Source organism: Astatotilapia calliptera, chromosome 20 (genome assembly GCF_900246225.1).
Source record: "Astatotilapia calliptera chromosome 20, fAstCal1.2, whole genome shotgun sequence".
Taxonomy (NCBI): Eukaryota; Metazoa; Chordata; class Actinopteri; order Cichliformes; family Cichlidae; genus Astatotilapia; species Astatotilapia calliptera.
Window position 1 is genome coordinate 19824022 of NC_039321.1, and position 18544 is coordinate 19842565.

At 42.9% G+C, this 18544-nt stretch overlaps 1 protein-coding gene across 9 annotated transcripts in view; it reads left to right on the plus strand.

The window, feature by feature from the left end:
* The window catches only part of agrn (agrin), a 274693-nt gene extending 262965 nt beyond the window's left edge, over positions 1–11728 (plus strand). For all 9 annotated transcript variants that reach the window (XM_026153159.1, XM_026153153.1, XM_026153155.1 and 6 more), the window contains 3 exons: positions 1732–1956; positions 4547–4650; positions 8711–11728. In XM_026153159.1, coding sequence (XP_026008944.1) covers positions 1732–1956; positions 4547–4650; positions 8711–8871 — 490 coding nt within the window. In that variant the 3' untranslated portion in view covers positions 8872–11728. The remainder of the gene's footprint in view (positions 1–1731; positions 1957–4546; positions 4651–8710) is intronic.
* Positions 11729–18544: the final 6816 nt, after the last annotated feature.

The following is an 18544-nucleotide window of genomic DNA, read 5'->3' on the forward strand; positions in this document are numbered from 1 at the left end:
CTCCGCAGAGACAACACTGTTTCCATTACTGAGATAGAGTTACCAATACGAAAGGCAAAGAGCCTCTGCATATGCTTCAATAAATTCTGAAAAAGTTAAGAGCTCTGATAACAGCACAAATCCATCCAGAGCTGCAGTCTCTTTGCAATAGCTGTCCTCCCACATGGCTTTTTATTATTCTAAGCACTACTGCCACCTAGAGTTGAAACGTAGGTCCACACCCTGAGAGGCCTTTTTCAGCTTTGAAAAAAATCCGAGAAGATAAAACTCTTCCATTTCCAAAAAGAAACAGCATCACAGCAGAAATCTATGAAGTCTGCGGTGTATATGAGATCTAGAGCGCTGTGCGCCGCCGTTGTTTTATTCATGATATATTCAGCACTTTTAATAACCTTGACCTTATCACTGACAATCCGCTCCAGTGGAGATTTATTGGGCCCTGTAAGCTCTTTGAGGGTTTGCCAGGAGAAGGTTCACTAAGCTGTATTTTTTGTTAGTTTTTTTTTTCTCTCTGGAGAAATTTTTTTTTTTTTTGGTGTGTGTGTGTGTTCCTGTTTACCTCAGCAGTTTTGGTTAATCAAGGGGGTCGATGTTTGTAACCTAAGCATGTTTTTGGAAAAGAAAATCCTTTTTTCCCCCTCTGCTTCTGCTGAGGCGACTGGCATCATTTTTGGCATGAGCTTTCAAAGTTTATTTCCTCCAAAGTTAAATATCATCTTGCTGCTTTGTTTAGACATCATTTAATGGAAGATAAACAGGAAAAAAAAATGAAGAAAATCTCCTCGAGGTTAAGGAGAGCTGCTATTCTCATTCTCTCTGTATTCCCTCCCATTTCCTGTCCTGTTTGTACTCCCATGTGCTTCCCTGTTTGCTGTGCTGACTCCCTTGCCTTGTTGTCTGTCTTGTCTTGTCAAATCTATCTCCAGGTCTGTGGTGTTGTTTTTTTGTTTGTTTTTTGTTTTAATTGAATCCACGTGTTGTTGGTTCTTTGTCGTACGTGCCCTCACCTTGTCTCTGTCTTTGTGTTTAAATACCCTTTGAAGACGTTGGAAGTAGTTCCATTTTGCTGATGTGCAAACAAATGTGCAGAGACTGAATGATGAGGTATGATTGCCTGGATGTCTGCTGTATCTCTGGTGGACTCACGGAGGACCTTTGTTAGTGTGTTTGTATGCAGACATGGATGTGCGGTGTTGTCTGTCTGTGCACGAATTCAGCAGAGGCACATTGCTCTGTGTACTTTTCTCGCGCAGCGGTGACAGTGGCTTACAGTGCCTCTTAAGGATAGAAGGGAAGTCTCCTAGTCTCTGCATCCAAATCACCCTGGCAGCTGTAGCAGTCAAGAGACGGGAGATCAAACAGCTGCCTAAACAACACACACAGAGCAATGCACAAAGCAACAAAGGAAGCAGTAGGCAGCAGTGCAGTTCAGGCTCAGTAGGATGTAGAAAAGCTAATAGCGAAACAGCCCCCTGCTACTCACCCAGCATCCTGATTCTCCTTCAAAATCCCGGTAACTCTGTTAGCATGTGATTGCAGAGTTAAAGCTACAAAGTTTTCTTTCTAAATATGTAAGCAAATAGAACCAGATGTCATCACAGGTAATGCACCTTTGAGACGACAGCACAGGACCCTTGCTTCCTATATGCAATATCCATAGGTATGTTAAAGATTAGAAATCTTTCTGATGTAGCAGACAAATAAATGAACATGTATTTTCTCTCCTTCTAGCGAGAAGGCTCTGCTGGTGAACAAATTTGAACTAAGCATCCGAACTGACACGACCCAGGGTCTGGTGCTGTGGAGCGGAAAGGGCGTGGAGCGCTCAGACTACATTGCCCTAGCAATTGTAGATGGACATGTCCAAATGACCTATGACCTGGGCTCCAAACCCGTGGTGCTGCGCTCTACTGTGCGTGTTGACACCAACAGCTGGATACGCATCAAGGCCAGCAGGTAAGACGGGAGACGATAGGTAACAGGGGATCAGTGATGGAAGCTTTTACATTTAGACCAGGATTAGAATTAATCCATATTGTGTTTGTGTTGCTGCACACCGTGATCTCCTGCATGAATCCTCGGCTACACAGCGATCCCTCACACTGAGATGACTCTGATTAGTTCCAGATTAACGTTATTTTCATGCCTGGTCATGCATGAGGATGATATTATGCATCAAATTGCTTTGACACGGTAATGAATGTTCAAAAAGGAAGAACATCCTGCAATATCCACACACACACATAGGCAGGAAATAAATGAGTAAAAAAAATAAGAAAAGTGAATGCGTATTTGTATGTGTATTTCCCTTTCATACACATCACTGTATTTTGCTCTGTAGATGACTTGCAAGAATGCTTGATTTAAAAGAATAGAAATACAGTATGAATAACATTGATATAGCTGCAAGCAGTGAAGACGAAGGTCCAAGCAGACTGTGAGCATTTGAACTGTCGTTGACCTCTCAGGACAGCTGTAGACATACCACATGCTTAAATTGCTATAATCTTAACAACTGGGACTTTCAAACCGTAGAACCTCTGCCTCACCAGAGAAGTGAAAATGACTTTGCCTCTGCAAAAACTTGGCTCACGAGACATATCATATATGCATACCTATGGTATTCCCCTTGTTTTATGTAAACTCAAAAGCTTCATAACAGTCAGAAAATGCATGTGATGTTAGTCTGAAAAAGTCTCATCGTTCATGGAGTTTCATGTTTTGTCACACATTAGTGAACCTCAGGGACATTTTTGTAACTTAGAGATTACAAAATGTGTGAAATCAATCATTAACAGATTTAATGCTTGAGACCTTAGATTGTGCAAACTTGCACTAATCCATGCAGCCAACTATGAAGTCTAAACCTGTTGCATATGTGTTGCTACCCGGAGGTGGAGTCTGATGCACTTTAATGCATAAGCTTAGTACTACTACCAAACATGGGTCTCAAGTGCAAAAAGTGCAAAGTGCAAAAACAAATGCCCTTCAGGCTTTTCCAGTAGTCAAGCCTGGATGAAATAAATGCATGAGTTACTTTCTCAAAGTCAGCAGGTGACAATTTTCGCAAGGGCCCACAGCTGGAAGGGGGTGGCTTTAACAACAGAATTTATTTGATCAGTTTGTCAGGACAGATGACGTTGTACTTACCACAAAACTAGTCAGTCACATCATAAACAGTTTTTGATACAGTTGAGCCTTGTCTATACAAACCTGTAGCAGGTGCATAGACACTCACCGACACTCACTTTCCTGTCTTCCTCTCACGTTCTGCCAGAGGTTTCTTAATGTTAAAAGGGAGTTTTTCTTCACCACTGTCGCCAAAGCACTTACTCAGAGGGAGTCATCAGATTGTTGGGCTTTTCTCTGTATTCTTAAACTGTCTTTACCTTACAATATAAAGTGTATTGACGTAACTGTTGTTATGATTTGGTGCTATATACATAAAATTTGAATTGAATTTATTAGTTGCACTTGCTGGCACTGGATTGGACCCCATTTTGCCTTCAGAACTAAATAATTTCTTCGTGCCAGAGAATCAGTAAGAGATTTCTTTGTGGGTATATCCTAGTAGATTTCTGAACCACGCCATGTTAAAAGTCCCTTAAATCACATTTCTTCCACATTTTGATGCGCAGCTTGAACTGCAGTAGGTCGTCTAGGCTACGTCTTAATGCCAAGGTGACATGTATGACCAGATATTTGTGTAACAAAGTAACAAGTAGTTGAAAATGTGTACCTAATGTAGTGGCCAGTGACTGTAGGTGCATGTGCAAGAACAATAAATAACACTTGAATTAGAGAAAATAACATTTAGTAAATGAATAATGGATAGAAGAGAAAAAATACGAAGTGTGCCGAACTTTTCTGTCCCATGGTGATGTCACTTTAATGGATTTCTTCATTAAAAATAAATTCATTGCCCAAACTCAACACCTTCCCTGCGACCCCTGCATTATCGTCGGTGAGCATTTTACGTTCGGCATAGCGGCGACTGGTCACGTGGGGGGATAATTTGTTCGGTTTCATCACGTAAGGCGGGAATAATCGATCCCTGAAAAGCTGCTCCATCCATTTCAAACAGGAACTAGGCCAAATCTCATCCCAGACTAACAGGGAGACCGCATGAGAAGATGACATCATTTCGATGGTAATGATGGTGTAAATCGCAGCATGTGGCATACGACTCACAAAGCTGCATAGCTAGCTGTGTTTGTGGCTTGCCTCTAATGACAGTCTCTCTGCTGGAAGCCCACTTTAGCGGGGTTCAAATCAGCTCTGTCTTCACAATTCTTAAGTGTGTGCTAATGCGCCACATGGAGCCACCTCAAATAAATGGTGCTCTAACGGCATCTGTTAGCTGGTAGACAGGCACGTTTAGAACACTGCTTGGCAAAGGCAGTTATGTGAGTGCTTAGTATACTGGCAGTCGAGCAATAGAGTCTTGATGCCTCAAACGAAACGAAACTGCAATTTAAAGCTATTCGCTGTGACACACACGTACTCACTTCCAGTGCCCTTCTCCTTTTGTCTTTCTCCTCTTTAGAGCACTTCGAGACGGCTCTCTACAGGTTGGCAACGAGGCACCGGTGACAGGGTCATCACCTCTGGCATCAACACAGCTGGACACAGATGGAGCACTCTGGCTGGGTAGGTGGCCACACATGCAGGAAAAAGTTGAACTCTTAATTCAGACTTGAAAATGTGCCTAGCTATGCCATACATAAAGCATGGCAATGCTTGTAATTGTGCAGAATAGTGCTTTTTCATCCTAGCCACTGGTTGGGCTGCCAAAAAGTGAGCAATGAAGTCAATGCTTCTGGCAGGTGAAAAAAAGATTGCAGTTTAGGCACAAAAAAAAAAGTCCAAGCCTATTCAGGTATTGAGTTGAGAAATGAAAGGCTATCTGACTAACTCCAAAGTTGTCTGCTCTCCTGAATTGAAAATGACCAAAGTCGGCCCGTTATCTACCTCGAGTTCAATTTAAGCTGAACTTGGCTCAGAGAAATCGTTTTTGAAAGAACACACACAGCACCGCTGGATTGAACATTCTGAGGAAATAACATTGAAGACGGGCAGCAAAATAAAGTCAGACTGTTCTTTAAAATGCACAGTGCGCAGCGAAAAAAAGACGCAGGTCTGTGAGGAGAAGCAGCCCGAGTGACATTTAAAGAGCCTCGCCGCATGTAAGAGGTGTGCTCGTGCTCTCAGGTACACGTACACAAACACACATGGGGAGGCAGCGCAGTGGAACAGGTGCTGAGCGAGCCCTGCAGCAAGAATATATAATCCTCACGTAGCCCTCCCATCGAGAGCCCTTCTCCCTTTTTAAATCCCCTTTTCGCTGTTCATCATTAATTCATCTGTAACTCGCATGAAATTAGCCCTGTCGACTCCTGATTCTGAGGCACACAATCCGATTAATGTGGGCAGGGACAGGGGATGTAAAGAGCTCAGCGGGAATGTGAACTCTCGGCCTCACAAAACATGGAAGAGATGGAGGTGCGGGGGTGAAATGAGTCGCACGGGCATCAAGTAAAGAGGAAAAGGGATGCAGGAGGGTTCTGACCCTGTAGATACCAAAGAGGGAAACAGAAAAGAGGGCTAAATAGGTAAGGCATGGAAAATGAAGCTATGGTCTCTCTCCCCCTAAGAACAGATTCAAAATAATTCTGAATAAAGATGTTTCACACTGTCTTAGTGAGAAAGACACTAATGACTACTTTATGTTTGCTCAAAACACCATCAATAGAGGAACCTGAGCAGGCACCCAAAAATTAGGAGAGCTGGAAGAATTACACCCGTAATGATTTGAGAGAGTTTGCTAAAGGTGAAATTGTGGTGGTTAGACGACTGGCTCAGAGCATCTCCAGATCTGCAGCCCTTGTGAGGTGTTCCCCGTTGCAGTGGTCAGTGTCTATTAAAAGTGGTCCAAGGAAGGAAGTCTAAGGAGCTTGGAAAGAAAAGCGTCTGGACTTCTTTAAGTTGTTTGAAGACGTTTCACCTCTCATCCGAGAAGCTTCTCCTGGGTCCGGGTACGGTTTGCCCCTCTGGGGGCAGGGGTACCTGAACCTGGCATATAGAGTATGTTTGGGGAGTGTGAATGTGTGTACAGTGTCTATTTGTGTCTGTCTCCATGTCGGGTGAGTGCCGAGTATTTGTTTGTGTATATGGAGGTGGGAATGCATGTTTGTGTCTGTGTGCGCCTGTTCGTCTGTGTCTTTATGTCATCTTGGGTCGTAGACTCCACCTCTCTGGGAACATCTCAGGCTCTCCGAGGTATGGAGGCCTATCTCCCCTCACCACACTCCCTGCCAGTGCCCGATGCCCTCAGATGTTGGTGTGTTGGTGGTTCTTGGTGTCTGGGGCTGGGCGCTCATGTATGTACCGGGCACCCCATGTACCGGCCTCTGGGCCTGAGGCCCGGTCCTTTCTGGCACAGCTGGCTGCCGGCAGAGCCTGCAGGCACGTCACTACAACCCCCTCTGGCCTCTGCTCCATGGCTGCTGGGTGACCTCTCGTTTGGAGCTCTCCTCAGATCTTCCCAGGAGGGTGGGTCCTCGTATTCTGGGGCCTGGATCTCCTCCACCTGCTTCATGCCCTGGGGGACGGGGCTATGGCTCCCCACACTCCCTAGCAGATCGTTACATGGAGAAACCTTTTGAATACAAGTGTGCCGATCCACACAGGTGTGCACACAAGTGTACACACGGGTGTTCACAGACACAAACTTCACCTTTCTTGGCTGCTACCTCAAAGCACATTGTGCGCTGTCGATCTTGCGTACTGCACACTAACATGTAAGCTATTTAGACTCGACTGTACACTGTGATCGTGTTTTCCTTCGAAACAGTAAATTCCGTTGAAGCAGCCTTTCAACGCCTCTCTCTGTCTCTCCTTAGCAAAGCTGACCCAGACAACAAAGTAAAGCTAGTTTTCAGCTACGAGCCCGACACGGAACCTAACGTATTAGCCAGAGGTCCCATTACTACGGTTCGGAGCCGCGGACCTGTTTTATATACGCGCGGAATAGTTTTCCATACGAGATCGCGGCAAAAAGTGCAGCTTTACCTAATGTCCACCCTACTGTTACTCATTTTATATTAAGATTTTAAATCTATTTGGTATTGTTATGGCGAGTTGCCTTCAGTAATAGTAATAGATCACACAGCAATAGTACATTCATGTAGTTGTAAAAAGCATGATGATATATTAAGTAATCCAAAGTATTCAGAATACGTTACAAAATACATTTTGGGGATGTATTCTGTAATCTGTAGTGGAATACATTTTAAAAGTAATCTTCCCAACACTGGTTGTGGTCATAAGTTTATATAGCATTTATCATGGGCATGAATATCATGGTAGTTTGGGGTGTTTTCATTATTTCTTAGAACTGTTCTTTTTCCAGGGTGAGATAATTCTACACCATACATCTTTAATGACTTTAGAAAACAAGAATTTGGTGCACAAGTTTGAAATTATTTGGTATTTTCTTAAACCACACAGGATCACAAATATTTAAATAAAGGCTAAACATATACACCCCCACTAATAATTGGCTTAGGAAGTTGCCCATAGATCAGACACTTTTTGTAGCCATCAACAGGCTTCCAGCATAATTCTCTTTTTGGCAGAATTAGTAGAGTTTATTTAAACTGGTTGGTTTCCTGGCACAGACTCAGCTTTTAAGCATAGTCCACAATGTTCAATAGATCAGATTCTACCTTTAACATCTGCAAACTTGCTGCAAACCATCAGCTCCGTTTCTGTGGGGGGGTTTGAGCCACAGAGGAAAAGAATGATTTTCTGCTTTTGGTTTCTTTGAAATAAGTACGAGAAGAAGTGGGTAGTTAGCAGCTGTATACAAGTGGTGGCCCAGAGTTCGAAAAACACAACAACATAAAAAAAAAAAAAGTGACCATTTCTGAAATGTTTTGTTTTTAGTTTTCTTTTGCTTTCAGGATGCTGTTGTGTTTTGTACCTCAGGGCCAACTCAGCTATGAGTAGCAAAGAGCAGCACGTATAAGAAATCAGACTTCTATATACACAAAGGCTGCCAGAGGGCTGAGAAGACTAAGTGATGGACATGTGATACACGGGGAGTTTACAGCACGGCAGTGAGCACTTAGCACCAAAGATGGAAACAAATTAAAAATAATGAGGATGTTAAGCATTCATCATTTTATACTCCGTCACCACCTTTCTTTTGTAGTGGTTTTTTTTTTTTAGTACTTTATACACCGTGTCAAATTAAAAGAACATTCTCTCTTCTCTGTCTGACTTCAGTTCTGTGTGACTGCCGTGCTAGGCTCCATCTCACTTTGATCACGGCAGTCTGACAAATACACTGTCATCCTGTCATGTCCATCAGCTGGTGTCATAGTGAAAAATATCAAAGGCTGTAATACAACCTGACAAAACCATGTAGCTGCTTTTGTAGTTTGTACCAAAATATTTCAAAGGTTGGCTATTTGATGGATATTTCCAGTTTAATTCGTTGCAAAAGCCGAACCCTTATCCCGCTGTTTGATCTTTAAAGGGGCACTACACTGACTTTTAAGATTAGTTGACTAGTTGTGCAAAGTATTTTTCTGCAGGTGAAAAAAAGAAAAGTTTAAAGTTAAAAAGGAACTGCTGGCTGATTTGACTGAAATAACCTTTTCAGTGACTCACAGTCAAAGTAACCTCGTCTCCTGTCCCTCCTCAGGTGGTCTGGAGGAGCTGCCGGTTGCCCGCCGGTTGCCTAAGGCCTACAGCACGGGTTTCGTTGGCTGCATCAAGGACGTGGTGGTGGACGGGGTGGATCTCCACCTGGTGGAGGACGCCTTAAACAGCCCCAGAATATTACACTGTTCCGCCGCCAAATAACTCCAGCAAAGACAGAAATATCGCAAGCAATGAAAAAGAAAAAGAAACCCTCCCACCCGCACCCTCTATAGCGCCCATGTCTCCTGCTGTAATTATTTTCTATTTTTGTATACTTCTCATCGCTTTTTATATGGAAAGAAAATGAATATGTTGTTTTCATTTTTGTTTTATATATTTTGCTCTTATCCGCACCTCCGTTCACAGTAAAAAATTCCTTTTCTTTCAAGGCCCTTCTTTTTTTTTTTCCAAAAAGAAGGCACCTCGGTGAAAACCACAGATATTAAATCCATGTCACATTTGATGTTTTTAAAGAATCTTTAAAAAAAAAACAGCCCTACCAGTTTTTTGTTTTTTATTATTTTTTATTCTCATCCTTTACTTGAACACGGTGGACCCTGCTGATGATCTCCGGTTACTGCCTTGTCTCGGTGCCATATCTGCCGTTCCACATTCCCCAAGCATGGCCTATACATCTTTGATAGACACACATTCCCTCACGAGAGATGGATGCTGTAGCCGGTGCGTGCGTTTCTTCGATGCTGCAGCCAGCTGCCGACTACAGTCAAGAAACTCTGTATTCAGTCCTGGTATTCAGTCCACTGTATTTTCCTAATGGGACTTTTCAGAAATCAGTCAAGCTGCTACAGTGAGAAAGTACACAGTCATAAGCACTCGATCAACCCCATCTCACAGCACCCTGAAAAGAGGGGAAAAAAAAGAAAAGAAAAAACTCTCCACTCGATCTGAATCCCATCCAAGCCTTTAGTTTTGAAATATGACTCACTAACACCGCAACCCGATGTGACGGAGAGAGAGCGCTGCGTGCAACAATGACTTGCATATTATTAGTCATAAGTCAAGACATGAATCACAGACATGGATAGATGTTATAAATATAGAGTATATAAATAATACCTGAGACTGTGAATATGTAAGATGGGTTCTCGTTGGAGAAATTGTGCTTCTCCTGTACTATTGTGCGTTCTGTTCTACAATCAGCAGATGAACTAATGATGACCACTATAAATGCATGCACTTCTGCAGTGTTGGTTTGAAAAATCTGGGGGTTTTTTTTGTTTGTTTGTTTGAGTCCAAGAAAAAGAATCTATTTTGAATAACTGGGAGTCGGGGGAGGGGGGCGTTTTTTGTTCTTGTTTTAAACGAATCGAGGTTCCTTTTTCTTCTTTTATTTTCACTTCTCAGTGATTTCAGAAAGTACAGGCTTCACAGACATCTTTAAAGTCTGGTCATTCCTCATTTTTTTGTTTTTTGTTTTGTTTGTGATAGATATATATTTCTGTATTATTCTCGGGAGCAGTTAGTTTTTGCAGGGCCTTTAATGGCGTCTAAGGGAAGAGTTATTACCATATCTGACCTTAAGGAGGTGCTGAAAGCAAAGACTGAAGAAAAGGACAGACAGAAAGGAGGCAAAGGGAGATCTTATCACGAGAGCCACTTCTCTTGGGAATGTCCTGTCAAACAGCAGTCAGTCAACACAAAGAGAAAAAAATCTTCACAAAAAAAGAGAAAAAAAAACTCTACCTGAGACTTAAATTCATGTTTTTGTATTTCACCTAGGAACATTCCTGGAGGAATCTTTTTTTTTTTCTTCTTTCGGCTGTTGAGTGAAAGAAAGAGAGAGAAAAAGAGAGAGACTTTGACGCTATTGTGACCCTTTGAAGCCATAGCAGCCGCAAAAAACTGGGAAAACATACATAATCCTTCAGTACTTGCGATCTAACCTAGTAACGCATGGGTTTGTTTAACTAGTGCGAATCCTGTACAATTCAGTGAACTGTTGCAACGTGGAGTCGTCTTTGCTGAACCACAATAAGCTTTGATGAATGACTGAAAGAAACTTGTTTTGATATGAGAACCTTGGCAATATTCTGAGACTAAATCATGCCTGTTCGTGGTTGAGTATCAAATGGTCTTGTACTTTTTCGTTTGTTCGTTTCCTTTTCTCTTAGGTTCCTAATTATCTTTCCCTCCTTAAAAGTCATCAAGCAACCTGTTTTTGTACAGCCCTGCAATTTTTAAGTGTAAATTTAGCAACAACGTGTGATCTGTGGAGGTTTATGTTTTTAGTACTATACACTGGAGCCATGTCTGACTTTTGTCTGTTCACCCACACGATGCTCTATACTTCTGTAAATGGGGGAGGAATAGCACTGAAGCTGATTGTGTGCGTCCGCACCAGGGCAGGAATCCCTCTTCTAGTGTTCCAAGATGCTTTTAAAATTCCAGCAGTCACTCTCTCAAAGCTTAAACTGGTCTTATTTTATTACACTCTTCTTGGAGTTTGACCACTTCAGGTGGAACCACTTGGACTCGAGAACACACACACACACACACACACACACACAAAAGACAATTGCAGTCCATGTATGGTTTGGATGGAAACTATGAATTGCCTTAAAAACCAGTCATCTTGAACTGCGAGCAGGTGACGAAGACGTTATCCATGTAACTGTTTTGTTACTTTAGCCAGTGTATTAGCCTCATTCTGATAATGTAAATGAGTAATACAAAATAATAATAATAATAATGACTATATTAGTAATAATGCTCATACTCATATGAAAAAAATATCCCAGAGGGCTTACGCAAATATCCCATCTGGCTTTTTACAAAAAAAATCTTCTATTTACTGATTTTTGAATCTATTTTCTGTTCCTTATTTATGTCTACATGTGGATTACCCTCCATGTCTGGCCTCTGTAAACTACTGTCTGACTGCGCAAACCTCGTCAAAGGGCAGTGCACCGATAAGAGTGGCATGACCTGAACATTACTAACTTTATGACCTTTGTCTTGTGTTCCTACCACCATGAAATAAACCGTCAACCAAATGGAGTCTCATCTTGTCTGTCATCTTCATTTTGTCCTCATTTGTGCCACATCAAAGCTTAATATTTATTTTGATTACTGATTACAGGTCAGAACTTACAGCACTTACGTTTTCCTGCCACCCTGCATAATTCAGTTCTAATATGAGATAATAGAGTAGAGATCAAAGTTAGAGAATTATTCATGTTTACTTGATTTATTTTATTTTTTGCTCATTGGTGACTTTCATAGCTCAAACATTAGGGGAATACTAGGCCCAGTTGTGGCTATAGCACTCTTTTGGCAATATTTGAATGATTCATTCCAGAAAGTACAGTGATCTAAATTAGACAATAGTTTGCTATTTTAGCAGGAAAAAGGCAGCTTGGAAACTGAAATATTAATGGTTACAACTTTCAACCATTAGGAAGTATACAGGTCATTTTCTTGGAATGATTTTAGCACATCTGTGCTCGTGGGGCCTTACCAACATCTCACATTTCCCTGGTTCGATTTTGTTCTTTTCAACAGAATAGAGTTGCTAATCTTCCAGAGATTCCCAATTAAGTACGGATCGGAACTTTGGGCTAGTTATTTCATTATTCCAGCATCAACAGCTTGAATTGTTAAATTGTTTCACCCAGGTAGCGGTGGACAAAATTGTTGGATTACTTCAAACTGATGGCAGAAAAGGAAGAGTGCGTGTATGAAGGAGCTTGTAATAAACACCTTGTCATGTAGCTGTGTAAGAGGTCACCCCAACTCAAACCAACTGACACCATTTCCTGTCTGAAAAAACTAAATCAAAGTTGTCATCACTAAAGAGATTTGTGCAACAAGCAGTGCTCCTTAGCAAAGGTTAGTGTAGCCTGCAGCTAAGTTGGTCACTGCAGACTTTGCTTTAAAGCTCACATATTTTCACGTGACGAGATGATGCACTGCTGATTTATGTGAACAACTAGGATTTTTTAAATATATATACAGGGGGACTTGAGTATTCTAAGAACTGGTGTTACATGAACAAGTGCCCTAAGCAACAACCAACTCATTATCGTTTTACCTAACGGGAATGGGCGTTTTGCTATTCAACTGAATGCTAACACAAATATCTAATCATCCAGTCACGTGGCCAAAACCCACTGCATTTAGGTAAGATAAGATAAGATAGAACTTTATTAATCCCTCGGGTGGGTTCCTCTGGGAAATTCGACTTCCAAAAAAAGCACAGCAACGACCGAAGTTACAGTTACAGAATTGTTATATATATATATATATACACACACACACACACACACACACACACACACACACACACACACATATATAAATACAGAGACAAATATAAATAAAGTATACAAAGGGAATAAATAGGAATAAAAATAAAAATACAAGTGAATTGCACATTTCAAGTATTGAGTCTATTGCACTGTTGACTATTTACAAAAAGTATTGCACAAGGTATTGTACAGTGAGGTGAAGAGGCACTACAGCCTAGTTGTTTCCCCCTCCTTTGTCCTCCTGTTTCCCCTCCCTCTCCCCTCCAGAGAGGAGTTAAACAGTCTGATGGCGTGTGGGACAAAGGAGTTTTTAAGTCTGTTAGTTCTTGTCTTTGGGAGAAGCAACCTGTCACTGAACAGACTCTTCTGGTTGTTAATGGCCGTGTGCAGAGGATGCCCAGCATTGTCCATAATGTCCAGCAGTTTCTTTAATGTCCTTTTCTCTGCCACTGTCACCAGAGTGTCCAGCTTCATGCCGACCACAGAGCTAGCCTTCCTGATCAGTTTCTCCAGCCTGGATGAGTCCCTCTTTGCTGTGCTGCTCCCCCAGCACACCACAGCATAGAAAAGTACTCCAGCAACCACCGACTGGTAAAACATCCTCAGGAGCTTCCTGCAGATGTTAAAAGACCTCAGCCTCCTGAGGAAGTACAGTCGGCTTTGGGCTTTTTTATACAGGTGCTCTGTGTTGCATGACCAGTCCAGTTTATTGTCCACCCACAGCCCGAGGTACTTGTACTTGTTGACCACCTCCACCTCCTCCCCCTCTATCTGAACTGGCAGTGGACCTTCTCTGGACCTCCCGAAGTCCACAACCAGTTCCTTAGTCTTTGAGGTGTTGAGTTGCAGGTGGTTTGTGTGACTCCATGCGACAAAGTTCCTCACCAGACTTCTGTACTCCTCTTCCTGATCATCCCAGATACACCCCATGATGGCCGTGTCATCTGCAAACTTCTGAATATGGCATAATTCAGAGTTGTAGCAGAAGTCAGAGGTGTACAGGGTGAAGAGAAGAGGGGACAGCACAGTTCCCTGTGGTGCTCCTGTGCTGCTGACCACAGTGTCAGACGTGATGTCCTTCAGCCTGACGTACTGTGGTCTGTCGGTGAGGTAGTCGGAGATCCAAGCCACCAGGCAGGGGTCCACCTCCATCCTGTTCAGTTTTTCCTGAAGCATACAGGGCCGGATGGTATTAAAGGCACTGGAAAAGTCAAGAAACAGGATCCTGACCGTGCCTTTTCCCCCATCCAGGTGTGAGTGGGCTCTGTGTAGGAGGTACAGGATGGCATCCTCCACTCCGACACCCGCCTTGTATGCAAACTGTAGTGGGTCCTGGGCATGTTGTACCTGTGGTCGGAGGAGGTTGAGGAAGAGCCGCTCTAGAGTCTTCATAAGATGTGACGTCAGTGCCACCGGTCGGAAGTCATTCAGCTCATTGGGCCGGTTCTTTTTGGGGACCGGGACGATGCAGGATGTCTTCCATAGGGCGGGCACTCTCCCCAGTCGCAGACTGAGGTTGAAGACTCATTGTAGCGGCTCCCCAAGTTCAGCAGCACACGCCTTAAGCATCCTAGGACACACCTTGTCTGGGCCTGCTGCCTTTCTGGGGCGAAGCTTCCTCAGTTGCCTCCTGACCTGATCCACTGTGACACTGGGAGGTGTTTGGGAGGAGGGGAGGGGGGGAGATGTCTTGCTGCTGAGAGAGGGATTGGAGGAGGGGGGTGTCATGGTGTCAGGAAGGGGGGGAAGCGAGGGAGGTAGGAGAGTGGGGATTGGACTCTGTAGTGAAGGTGAGGGTGGGGGGGTTGTGGGCTGGTCAAACCTGTTGAAGAAGTTGTTGAGTTCGTTTGCCTTCTCCACAGTCCCCCCCACTGTGCTTTTCTTGGTGTTGTGGCCTGTGATGGTTTTCACACCATTCCAGACCTCCCTCATATTGTTCCTCTCCAACTTCTGCTCCACCTTCCTCCTGTAGGTGTCCTTTGCTTCCCTCAGGCAGCGTTTCACCTCCCGCTGTGCTGCTTTCATCTCCTCCTTCACTTTGCTCCTGAAAGCCTTCTTCTTCATGTTGAGCACAGCTTTGACTTCCTGTGTTACCCACGGTTTGTTATTAGGATAACACCGTACCGTCTTAGCAGGGGCGACCGTGTCCACACAAAAGTTGAGGTAGTCTGTAAGACAGTGTGTCGCCCCCTCTATGTCCTCACCATGTGGGCTCAGGAGTACATCCCAGTCTGTGGTGTCATAGCAGTCTCTCAGAGCATCCTCCTTTTCTGGGGTCCATCTCCGGATGGAGCGCGTTGTGACAGGCTGCCTTTGGACGAGGGGTGTGTATTGTGGTATGTAGACATGCTGCTGCTGGAGTTCAAACTGAGCATCAAAATGAGGGAAAAAGGCTATTTAAGTGACTTTGAATGCAGCACTGTTGTTCCATGACTACAATACTAAGACCAGGCTGTCTGCTGATTTACTGGGTCTTCCCCACATGACCATCTCTGGGGTTTACGGAGAATTGTCCAAAAAAGTAAAATATCTACTGAGCAGCATTTCTATGAGCAAAAATGCCGTCTTGATGCCAGTGGTCAGAGGACAGGGGACAAGACTGTTTTGAACTGACAGGAAAGCAACAGTAACTCAGATAACCAATCTTTACAACCAGACCATCTCTGAACACAGCACGTGGGACCAGATGGACCAGAGCGTGTGTCGCTCCAGTCAGCTAAGAACAGGAAACTGAGGATACAATTCAAATGGGCTCTAAAACATTGGACATTTGAAGATTGGAAAAATGTTGGCTGGTTGGATGACTGGGGTCAGAATTTAGTGTAAACAACATGAAAGCATGGATCCGTCCTGCCTTTATCAGTGGTTCAGGCTGCTTGTGGTATTTCCATATACAGGTCAGTTTTAAAATATTTTAAGTGCAGTTTAGTGGAAACCTTGAATATCAGGATCATTAGTCTTCCACCACAAACTGAGGTAATCACAGCTCTGTTCTAACAAGAGGCTTCTGCTCACATTCAAAATATCCAAAGCCAAGCAGTTTTTAAGAGCAATTAAAGCAAAAAACACGCTCGTAAACATGCCTATAAACAACATTTTTTGGCTAGAGTGATATTTACTTCTTATAATTCAACTCATCAAACAGCAGTCTGCGGTGGCCTGCTGCTAATTGAAAGTCCCAGATTCAAAAAGAACAAAAAGTAGCTGCTGCACAGCTTCATACATCATTCAGCGCATCCCAAATCTGTCTCGAGCATTTTCATTAAGCTCGAGATTTAATGAGTTTAATTTATTCCTCGCTAATGACAGAGAAAGACACCGCATCTTGTGTTAATTAAAACTATATGAAATGCTGTGGATGAAATAGTTTTGCCCAGTGAGGGATCCTACTGAGGGAAAGATCATTTTCGAGTTAATAACTGCAAGTAGTTTGATTAAAGGGTTTTTCTTTCTTTCCAGGAATTAAATCAAAACAAAACAGAACATGTACACAAGGAATTAAATGATGATCCCGGGTGGCTCACGGAGGAGAGAGCGGGGCGTGGACAGTTTCAGCTCAAACCTTTCCAGGGAGACGGGATTCACTGAAACTAGGAGATGGAGGAAGCTCATTTTGATGAATGTGTTGAGAAACCGAGTGGCTCTGAGAAGAGCTGAGTTTAGCAAGAGCTTTGGAGGTAGACAGAGGATTTTCAGATTTTTTTTAAGCACATGTTGGGGAGTGCAGTTTGTTCAAAGGTCAGAGTGGAACGCATTTCATCAGATCATACCTAAGCCAAACACCATGGCATGATGGAAGAGGCTGTTCTTTGAAAAATCCTGACTAAATTTGTGTTTTGGGACATGGTCGAACACTTCTTCCCTCTGTGTAAAAGGCTTCCCACCACCAAGGTTACAGTTTTGTTTGTGTTTTTCTGTTGTTGTTTTTTTTAAATGTCTACATGGTAATAAAAGTTCTTTATCTCTGACTGGGCTCCAGCTGTCCAGTTGCATCACTCTCAGTGTAAGACCTCTTTGTTTGCCTTTCCAGACTTCTTCCAATCTTTGTGCAGGCAGATTTGCAAGTCTCAAGGCAAAAATGGGGGTCAAAGGTCATTAGCATATAGAAGCAGCCGCCTCAGGGTAGAGGGGACATCCTGGTTTCCAGGCCCCGAGGGAAACTGGGCTTTGTATTCTCAGGTCCATTTACACCCCCCTCTAGATTCAACAGGACACTGGGTCTGCAGGGTGATAAAAACTGAATGAGTGCAGCTATTTGTAATACCTCCCAACACAAATCACACACAAACTCTTAAGCCTGACTGATCGTGTTCGCCAACACATGCAGAAGCCAAAGTCAATTTCTACCACTTGTCTACTAAAATATGCACCTGGAGGTGCAGCACAAAATATACAAAGGGCATCCCAGCCAATAAATGCTAATGACTTTGTTTTTCAAGTCTCTCTCGCTCAATTTTAACACTAAAACAAGTTATTTCTCAGCGTCTTCATGAATTTCCACCAAGGTATCGATCATTAGGTAATGTCCTCCCCATAATGCGGCGGGATAATTTTTAGCTGATCACCGCACCTAAACAATAAACTGCGTTCAAACCCATTCATACAGCCTGAAGCACACAGCACCTGATAAAGAGAGAGAGACGTCTACTAGAAATTCCAGAGAGAGCAGAAATTCCCACTCTATCATCTCTGTTTGTCTGCAGGATGCAGCAGAACACTGGGTCAAACAGTGGAAATGCAAATCCATACATGCGAAGCCTGTGAGCTCACAGACAATTGCATAAGCCCATCCATCCCTAGTAGATTAACCTCCACTGATAACCACAGGCTGGTGACGTCAATGCTGCTCTGCCTCAGTGCTTACTCCACTCCTGCACCACCAGCACTACCATTCTTTATGTATGTGTGTATATCTGTATGTTAATGCTAAACAAATAGATAAGCTTTATCTGTAAAGACAGTAGTTGAGCTTTACAATTGTGCAGACAAAAGAGGTTGATTACTAATAAGTTGTTTAAAAAAATCTGTTTTATATTGTTACTTTACAGCTTCACTATCCTCCTACTGATAATTATATTAAACATTAACAGTTAGCACAAGCAGCTATGGCGACAGAAATGACAGCTGACAGCAGCAAACACGCCACTTGTTTTAAGTTAAGTAGCCACAGGTGTGCAGTTTTTAGGTGTTTTTGTTGTGTTTTTTCAGAAGTGAGGGCTTAACGATCTACTTTTGGTTATAAGCTCCAGACAGTAATCTGGGGCTAAAATATCTTGAAGTTTGTCAGATATGATGTTTGGTGTGCACCACATTTACACAGGTTTCTACATCTACTCCCCCAAAAGAAACACCTACAAACCAGTGTCGGAATTAGTTTGTAGAAATAATAAAATAAATAAATCATTTGATTTTTTTTTAACAAGAGAAGTGGAAGCTTGAAATCTCAGTTTTTTAAGGCGAAATAAAATTGCAATTCAAAAGTAATATACGTTCAAGAGCCTGACATAAAAATGAATCCGCTCCGGGTTTCCCTTTTACGCCCCCGTCCCTTAAATGAGGCCTTTGTT